Consider the following 10046-nt stretch of genomic DNA (forward strand, 5'->3'; position numbering starts at 1 on the left):
CCGATTAGAAGTCTGGAAATGAATGAGCCCAACCAGTTTATTCTTCTTCAGGTGTCCCAGCTTTTCTAGTTCCTTTGCCTTTCCTTATGAATTTTAGAAAAATCCCACTTGTGTCTACAAGATATCAGTAAAAAGGGCAGTAAGCCTGACTCAATTGCTCGTCATTTCTGTGTCACGCTTTCCAATAAACGGCTGTGGTCTCTGGTTGGTTGTGTGATCTTTGGTTTCTTCGACCAGCATTTTATGGTTTTTAGTTCAAAACCGTGTCAGTGTTTTGTTTAACGTATTTCTGCTGCTTTGTTGAATAGTCACAGATGTTACTGTATTTTTCATTTCAGTTTCCACGTGCTAACTGCTGCCGTATAGAAATATAATAGATGTTTGAATGTTGATCTTAGCTCCTCAGAATTTACTAAGCTCACTGACGCTAGAGATTTTTGTAGGTTCCTTGGGCTTGTCAGTATACATCACTTCATTAGTTTCCTGATGCAGCTTGCCAACGGAAAGTCAGTGGACTCTTAAGAAGAAAAAGGAATTTTATTCAAGCCAAACTGAAGATTAGAACCCAGGAAGCAGCGTCTCAGAAAGCCGCGAGAAGGGTTCCACCTGTTGGAAGTGGAGGCACAGTCAGGTACGTTTTCAAGACAAAGGTTGGTGCGTCAAAACCACATTTTTACGTGAAGTTCACCAAGGCTGTGTAGCCCAGGTAGGCAGGTTCAAAGTGAGCAGCAAATCACCACACCCCTCTCCAGAGCTGTTGAAAGAATGCTGTTTAAGAAGTTACCTCGCTGGAGTTCCCGTCGTGGCGCAGTGGTTAACGAATCCGACTGGGAACCATGAGGTTGCAGGTTTGGTCCCTGGCCTTGCTCAGCGGGTTAAGGGTCTGGCGTTGCTGTGAGCTGTGGTGTAGGTTGCAGACGCGGTTCGGATCCAGTGTTGCCGTGTCACTGGCGTAGGCCAGCAGCTACAGCTCCAATTAGACCCCTAGCCTGGGAACCTCCATGTGCTGTGGGTGCCGCCCTAAAAGGACAAAAGACAAAAAAACAAATAAGTTACTTCACTAGTAGTTCCTGTCCTGGCGCAGCAGAAACGAATCCAACTAGGAACCATGAGGTTGCGGGTTCGGTCCCTGCCCTTGCTCAGTGGCTTAAGGATCTGGCGTTGCCGTGAGCTGTGGTGTAGGTTGTAGACGTGGCTTAGATCCTGTGTTGTGGCTCTGGTGTAGGCTGTCGGCTACAGCTCCGATTGGACCCCTAGCCTGGGAACCTCCACATGCTGTGGGTGTGGCCCTAAAAAGACAAAAAAAAAGGAATGTTGGTTGTAAGGTAAGGTTTCATGAGTGTTCTTTATTGAATCAAAGAAGTTTTCCCTCCATTCTTAGTTGTCTGAAAGTTTAGATTATAATCGAGAGTTGAATATTGTCAAATGCTTTTTCTACATCAGTTGATAGGATCGTGTGATTTTTTTTTTTATTGCAACTTACTGCTATTGGGATTTACACTTGTTTTTTTAAAAACGTTAGAACAGCCTTCTATCCCTCCAATAAACCCCATTTGGTCATGCTGTACAATTCTTTCTATATATTGTTGATCTCTAGCCCTAATTTTTTTTTTTTTTTTAGGGCCACACCCATGACATATAGAGGTTCCCAGGCTAAGGGTCGAATTAGAGCTACAGCTTGCGGCCTACACCACAGCCACAGCAATGTGGGATCTGAGCCATGTCTGCAACCTGCACTGCAGCTCCCAGCAACGCTGGATCCTTAACCCACTGAGAGAGGTCAGGGATCGAACCCACATCCTCATGGATCCTGGTTGGGTTCGTTAACTGGCTGAACCACGACAGGAACTTCCCCCCCTTACTCTTCAGTGCTCCCTGAGGGACTGACTCCTGGGCTATAATCCTCGGTGGATGGAATAAAATTTTCCATTTCTCTGTTAGATCAACTCTTGGTTAATTTTCCTCTCACACCACAATATAAATAGCTTCTTTCCCCCTCTTAAACTGGGCAGGCATATTACCTGTTTTTGTTTTGTTTTGTTTTTTGGCCAAGCCCTTGGCAGGCAGAGGCTCAGGGGCCAGGGATCACACCTGCACCACAGCAGTGACCCACAGGAGTGACAATACCAGGTCCTTCACCTGCTGAGCCACCAGGGAACTCCTATTGTACCTGTTTAAAAGGGATGCAGTAGTTTTCTCTCCACTAGCATTAATAAGCCGCGCCAGCCTGAGCTCTGATTGTGCGGATACTGTCATCCTTCCTGAAACGAGGTAAAGAGCAGGGTGGGAGCAGGCCTCGCTGGGCTGCTGAGGACTCGGGCTTGGTGGGCCTGCAGCTGGTAGGTTTGTCTGAAAGGGAGGGAGAGTGTGTAGAGTGTCCCCGCCCGCTGTCTTCTGTCCCCGCCCCTCCAGGCGCTCTTCCCTCTCCTCCCCTTTCCCCGTGCCTTCCCTCCCCTCCGCTTCCTCCCCTTTCCCCTCCTATCACCCTCCACTGCCCCGACCACCCCTCCTCCTCTCCATTCAGTCCATTCAGGGTGGCTCTGCCTCCACCTCGAGGCTGCTGCCCTTCCCCGCCTCCCCACCCCCACCCCCGGCCCTGTCCTCTCCGCTCCGGGATCCTGCCGCCGCCGCCGCCCTGTGCTTTCCCCAACCTGGACCAGCTCCTCCTGTGCTGACTCTTGTTTTCTCCTGAGTGATGTGTACGGTCCTAAAATAAAACACCCAAAAAACAAACAGAGAACAAAATGTGGTCAATAATAAAATACTCTTTAGCCTTAAAAAGGAAGGCTAGTCTGACCCGTGCTACAGCATGGAGGGACTTTGAGGACTTTATGCTCGGTGAACTAAGCTAGTCACAACAGGACAGATACTGTTACGACTCCTCTTATGTGAGGCACCTGGAGCGGTCAGCTCCATAGAGACAGAAAGCAGAATGGTGGTTGCCAGGGGCTGAGGGAGAGAGAAATAGGGAGTTACTGTCTATTGCAGACAGCCTCAAAAAGCATCCTAGAGCCAGTGGTGTTAGTCGCATGATAATATGTGTATTAACGCCACTGACTGTACACCTAAAAAGAGTGAAAATGTTAGATCGTACCTGTATTTCATCACAGCTTAAAAATACTGTTTTTTTTTAAATCCCAAGATATCTTTTTTTCTTTTTAGGGTCGCACCTGCAGCATATGTGGTTCCCAGGCTAGAGGTCAAATCCAAGCTGCAGCTGCCCCCCTACACCACAGCCACAGCACTGCGGGATTGGAGCTGCATCTGAGACCCACCACAAAGCCAGGTCCTAACCCACTGAGTGGGGCCAGGGATCGAACCCACATCTTCATGGACACCAGTTGGGTTCGTTGCTTCTGAGCCACAATGAGGATTCCACCTAAGACATCTTCTTTGTTTATTTTCATGCCTTCATCATTCAGCTGATTTTTTTTTTTTTTTTTTTTTGGTCAGAAAATACAGAAAGCAAAGCAAAACAAAACACAGCAATCTCTCCCCAACCAAAAATAACGCACATACCAAGGTCTCCTCTTCGGTTTTGAGGTAAAGAAACAGCAGCTCAGGACCTGCAATGTCGTGCTATGCCTGACACCTTATTCCCTCCTCCAGATCCACAGATGATGCACAGATTATGTGAATAATCAAACTCTGGGAGTTGTCGTCGGGGCTCAGTGGTAACAAACCTGACTGGTATCTGTGAGGTTTCGGGTTCGATCCCTGGCCTTGGTCAGTGGGTTGAAGATCTGGCGTTGCCGTGAGCTGTGGTGTAGGTCGCAGACGCGGCTTGGATCCTGCGTTGCTGTGGCTCTGGCGTAGGCTGGCAGCTGCAGCTCTGATTCGACCCCTAGCCTGGGAACTTCCAAATGCTGCAGGCATGGCCCTCATAAGGCAAATAAACAAATAAATAAATAAATAAAAGGCTCTTGAGTTCCCGCTGAGGCACAGTGGGTTAAGAATCCGATTGCATCAGCTTAGATCACTGCAGAGGCACAGGTTCAATCCCCAGCCCAGCACAGTGGGTTAAAGGATCCACCGTTGCCACAGCTGCAGCCCGGATTCAGTCCCTGGCCGAGAACTTCCATGTGCTGTGGGTGTGGTCATGAAAAACAAGAAGACAAAGGCTTTTCCTTTCCATAAACTCCTGTTTCACTGCATCCTGAACTCTAGGAAAATTCCCATCATGGCACAGCAGAAACAAACACACCTAGGAACCCTGAGGTTTCGGGTTCGATCCCTGGCCTTGCTCAGTGGGTTAAGGATCCGGCGTTGCCGTGAGCTGTGGTGTAGGTTACAGGGGCTCGGATCTGGTGTTGCTGTGGCTGCGGTGTAGGCTGGCAGCTATAGCTCCGATTCGACCCCAGCCTGGGAACCTCCATGTGCCCCAGGTGTGGCCCTAAAAAGACAACAACAAAAAAAATTTTTTTTTATTTATTAGATTGAAATATACACACTCAGGAAAGCTTGGTATTATCTCCAAATAATTGCAGGGCACACTTTTTACAAATTCCTAGATTCTGAAGTACTACGTTGAAACAGCCCATGAAAAAGAAATTACATGGACAGCCTGCTTAATTAATAACTGGCTCAGTGTCTTTCCCAAAAATAAATATGTGTGTGTGTGTGTGTGTGTATATATATATATTTTTTTTAGGGCCACACCCACGGCATATGGGGTCAAATCGGAGTTGCAGCTGCTGTCCTGCACCATAGCCACAGCAACACAGGATCTGACCCACATCTGCAACCTATACCACAGCTCATGGCAATACTGGATCCTTAACCCACTGAGCAAGTCCAGGGATTGAACCTGCATTCTCATGGTTACTAGTTGGGTTTGTTAACCACTGAGCAACAACGGGAACTCCTTCCCCAATATATTTTAACCTTTTTTTTTTTTGGTCTTTTTAGGGCAACACCCATGGCATATGGAAGTTCCCAGGCTAGGGGTTGAATTGGAGCTATACCCGCTGGCCTACACCACAGCCACAGCAATGGCGGACCCTTAACCCACTGAGCAAGGCTGGGGAGCGAACCTGCGTCCTCATGTATAGTAGTCGGGTTTGTTTCCACTGAGCCATAACAGGAACTTCCAATATATTTTAACTTCTGAGGACAGAGACTCTCATGCTCCTCACTCTCTCCGATGTGGCTGCTCATTAGGAGTCTGAACATTGGGCAAAAACCGAATGCATAACGTTATACTGTGGGTAGAAATAGCACATTTAGGAGTTCCCCAGTGGTTCAGGAGGCTAAGGGCCCAGCATTGTCACTGCTCTGTCCCGGCTTCAGTCCCTGGCCTGGACATTTCCATCTGCCGTGAGCTGGGGAGAGGGGGCGAGGAAGGGAGGAAAGAGAAAGACGGGAACGGGGAGGGAAGGGAGCATTCAGGGTCTTCTGACCCGATGAGGGACTTGGGTGGTCCTTCTGCAGCAGGCCAAGCAGAGCCTGGCTACAGAGGTGTCTGGGCTCATGAGAAGAAAGGGGCTGAGAGCGGGGAAGCAGGAGTGCAGAAGCCCTGTGACATTCATCAGCCACCAGCTGGGGTCCCTGCAAGTCACCTGGTAAGTTACAAGAACGGCGGTGAGGCAGTAGAAGGATAGAAAGGTGCTCATCAGGGCAAGGATTTTTTGGGACGCCCTGCACTCAGGAGAGGATCTGGTTGAATGGCTGGTCCGGTGCATGTGGCGGACTTGCTGGTTGTGTCTGTACAGGATGAAAACCATGTATCCACTAGCCAAGACCATGAGTCCGAAAGACAAAGTGCTCGGCGGGCTTAAGAAAACCGCAAAGAGCGTGGATGTGCTTTTATCCAAAAGCGTGCTAGAGCAGTAGCCCAAATCTTTTTCCCTCGTGACATTCACCCTGTTCCATTTACCCGTCACGTATGTGAGAACAACTGTATTTACAAGAAGGTGCAAAGTCCAGCACAGGTAGATGGAGAAGCCAGTGTACCTGGGAGCTTTTGCTTTAAGATCTGTCCATATGAAGCTTCTGGGGCTGATCGTGATGGCCTGTAAGATGCTTAAGAGACACATGGCACCGAAGGACATACCCCTGGCCACTCTGTGGACATAGAAAACCACTTTGCATCCGATGTCACTGGGGAGATGCTTCCTCCCAAAGACTGCCGAGGTGTGGGGGATCCCTCTGGAAAGGAGTGTCAAGGTGTTGGCAACAATCAGGTGCCTGAGAATCAAATCTGGGGGCTTTAATCTGCATCCCCGGAAGTGAACGATGGCATCGTGATAAAGCAAAGAGAAATTCCCTAGGATCCCAAGAACGGTTTGGGATAAGACGATAACCCCTACTGCCACATCCCTGGAGGCCATTCCAGGCAGATCCTGAGAGGCATGTTTGGCTGAGATGGTGCTGCAGGAAAAGAGATTTGTGTTACTGGTGACATGACAGTTGAAATTCCCTCCTCGTTCAGAAATACCCCCTCGATACATTTTTCCTTAGCCAGTGTTTCCATAAATAGTAAGATTTTTCTCTGCGACAACACTGAATCTTCAACTCTGAGATAAGTACTGTTGTTGTCATTTTACAGGTGAGAAGACCCTAAATACAGACTGTAGGGACCATCCCAACTTGCATCCTCATAGGTGGCCGCATCAGATCCGGAACCTGTGCTTTCTAGCAGCAGACCAGCCTCTCCACCACGATGCTGCGTGGATGCTACATGATGAAAGGTAGTCAGGTTTGATCTTCAAGTCCTCAACATTTACACTTCTTTTTTTAAACTGATGTCCTTTGTCATTCTTCCTTTTTTTTTTTTTTTTTTGGCCATGCCTAGGGCATGAGGAAGTTTCCGATCCTGGGATCGAATGACCTAAGTCACAGTAGTGACACCAGGTCCTTAACCCACTGAGCCACCAGGGAACTCCATCCTTTACCACTCCTAAATAGTTTTTATCTGCATGAATAATTGTGGTTAGGGCAATTTTATAATTATGTCTGATTACATTTTATTGGCCGATGTTACCTACAAATAAATACTTAAAATGCAAAGAAGATGACAATGCACTGACTACCATCAAATCCTCTAAGAAAGATTATCCCAGGAGTTCCCATTGTGGCTCAGTGGCTTAAGAACCCAGCTAGTATCCGTGAGGATTCGGGTTCAATCTCTGGCCTCACTCCGGGGGTTAAGGATCTGGTGTTGCCACAAGCCGTGGCGATGGTTGAGGATGGGGCTCAGACCTGGTGTTGCTGTGTCTGGTGTAGGCCGGCAGCTGCAGCTCCGGTTCGACACCTAGCCCGGGAATTTCCCTCTGCCGCGGGGGTGGTGGTGCAAAGGAAAAAGATGGTCCCACACGAAGTATTGAGTTTTAGGGGCAAGAATGTCTCGATATGATGGTGGTGACAGAAGATGCATTTGTCCTTGTCCCAGAGCCACTCCTGACCTCTTTGTACGTGAAATCTATGTGGTGGGCTTATCTAGGGTTTTTGAAACATGTATGAGACAAAAACACAGTACATTATTATTGATTACCTATGATATTAATTGGTTAATAAGGAGGATTGAATGAAACTCTATGAGGAATAACGTACTAATTATTGAAATAGACTTAAATACAAATATTCAAAATAATATCCAGAAAGCATGGAAACAAGTGCCTTGAGTAAGTTTAAATAGATTCGATGCAAGTTTAGGGTTGATATTTGGACATTTCTTTTTAACACAGAAATATCACAAGATACACTTGGAGTTCCCTGGTGGCTCAGCAGGTTAAGGATCTGGCATTGTCACTGCTGTGGCGTGGGTTCCATCCCTGGCCTGGGAACGTCGCTCACGTGGGCCTGAAGTTGCAAGCTGTCAAGTCCCAGATCATTTGCATCTACAGCCCACAATCGTGGTAATTCTTTTTCTCAAACAGCCGTGGCCTAATTCTTTTCGAATTAGGTGTGGAGGGAGGTAAGTGTGATTTCTTCTTTCATTGTTCCAAATTTCAGAACAAAAATCCCCAAGGAAGACGGCTAAATGCATGGTGAATCCTTGCTGATGTCTTCCACGTGCCCTCATGGTAAAGGGGGGAAAAACCCACGTGCGACTGCCTTTATCTTTCTGTCCCAGAGAAGGTGCTTAGATGGGTCCTGAGCAAACCCAGAGAGCAAAGCTCTGTGGCCTCCCCTCAAGAGCAGGCGAGGAGCCTGAAGGCACGGCACGCAGGTCTATGAGTATCAAACTGAAGAAGGGACACCAAGGAGCTGAACTGAGGCTCCCCCTTCCTCTCGAAATGTCACTCTGGACACGGCACTGACCCATAGTGCTCCCGGAAAGCAAGGGGGACGTTGGGGGTGGGGGGTTCGGGCAGAACAACCAAGAGCATTTGCGCCCAGTGGTGCCGGTGAGGTGCTCTGAACGCCCTGGTGGGTCGCTCAGGAGAAAACAAGAGTCAGCACAGGAGGAGCTGGTCCAGGTTGGGGAAAGCACAGGGCGGCGGCGGCGGCGGCAGGATCCCGGAGCGGAGAGGACAGGGCCGGGGGTGGGGGTGGGGAGGCGGGGAAGGGCAGCAGCCTCGAGGTGGAGGCAGAGCCACCCTGAATGGACTGAATGGAGAGGAGGAGGGGTGGTCGGGGCAGTGGAGGGTGATAGGAGGGGAAAGGGGAGGAAGCGGAGGGGAGGGAAGGCACGGGGAAAGGGGAGGAGAGGGAAGAGCGCCTGGAGGGGCGGGGACAGAAGACAGCGGGCGGGGGACACTCTACACACTCTCCCTCCCTTTCAGACAAACCTACCAGCTGCAGGCCCACCAAGCCCGAGTCCTCAGCAGCCCAGCGAGGCCTGCTCCCACCCTGCTCTTTACCTCGTTTCAGGAAGGATGACAGTATCCGCACAATCAGAGCTCAGGCTGGCGCGGCTTATTAATGCTAGTGGAGAGAAAACTACTGCATCCCTTTTAAACAGGTACAATAGGAGTTCCCTGGTGGCTCAGCAGGTGAAGGACCTGGTATTGTCACTCCTGTGGGTCACTGCTGTGGTGCAGGTGTGATCCCTGGCCCCTGAGCCTCTGCCTGCCAAGGGCTTGGCCAAAAAACAAAACAAAACAAAAACAGGTAATATGCCTGCCCAGTTTAAGAGGGGGAAAGAAGCTATTTATATTGTGGTGTGAGAGGAAAATTAACCAAGAGTTGATCTAACAGAGAAATGGAAAATTTTATTCCATCCACCGAGGATTATAGCCCAGGAGCCAGTCCCTCAGGGAGCGCTGAGAACTGCTCTGAAGAGTAAGAGAGGAGGCCAGTACATATGTGATTTTGGCAAAGGAGGTACGTACCTACCTGCAGTCAGGCACATACCTCGATAGAAGTTTTCTGCTGGTCAGAAGCAACAGATAGCTTAGTTAATGGTTTTAGTGCTTCTCTAAGTATAGGAAGATGCAAGAATCCAGGTCCATAAAAATTCCTCCTGAAAACATCTGAGCCTCTGAGGGCCGGTTCTGCCAGTTTTCCCAGAACAGAGAGGGCCTCCTCCTGAGCTTCGCCCTGACGTCCTTGCAGGCTGCGCTGCAGGTCAGTGGCTGCAGTGGCTCACGACCCAATTCCTGCAGAACTGGATGGTGGGCACCTGCTTTCTTTTACAGTCCCTTCCCTTTCTGTCTTAATTTCAGCCAGGGTTTGGGAGGCATTTTGTGGCCAGTGTCTCCCACAGTCTTAGGAATGCTCATTCCTAGATCCAGTGAGTAGTTTGCTGATAAGCTTCTCAGTACGCTCTTACTGGACTAGGCTTGTTAGTGTAGCCAGAAACCTCTGGAGAGCCTGTCTCAGCAAGTCTGTTGTATCCAGGAAATGGTTCTCCTTGTAACAGATTTCTTTAATAATAATATAAAAGAGGCAGAACACGAGTAGTATAGCTAGTAACATTAATAAGTAAGTATTAAAGCTAAGAACATACGCTAAGGGGGGGCCCATCATCTCTGACCAGCCCAGCCTGCCCTGCGCCCATAGTTACCTTTAAGGGAACTGTGTTGTTACTGTAGGTAAACTTCACTAAAGTCTGTGTGTAGACGTGGGGGGGGGGGTCACCCTGACCCCTCCTTAAAGGATGC

The 10046-nt window shown here is 49.0% G+C and overlaps 1 protein-coding gene across 1 annotated transcript; it reads right to left on the minus strand.

Moving 5' to 3' along the window:
* Positions 1-5384: 5384 nt before the first annotated feature.
* LOC125133247 (vomeronasal type-1 receptor 4-like) lies at positions 5385-8330 on the minus strand. Its single transcript, XM_047791365.1, has 2 exons — positions 8263-8330; positions 5385-6369 (listed from the first exon to the last, which is right to left on the minus strand). The coding sequence occupies exons 1-2, from the start codon at positions 8328-8330 to the stop codon at positions 5385-5387; spliced, it is 1053 nt and encodes a 350-aa protein (XP_047647321.1).
* Between the last annotated feature and the right edge of the window lie 1716 nt (positions 8331-10046).

This window comes from Phacochoerus africanus, chromosome 8, assembly GCF_016906955.1.
Source record: "Phacochoerus africanus isolate WHEZ1 chromosome 8, ROS_Pafr_v1, whole genome shotgun sequence".
Taxonomy (NCBI): domain Eukaryota; kingdom Metazoa; phylum Chordata; class Mammalia; order Artiodactyla; family Suidae; genus Phacochoerus; species Phacochoerus africanus.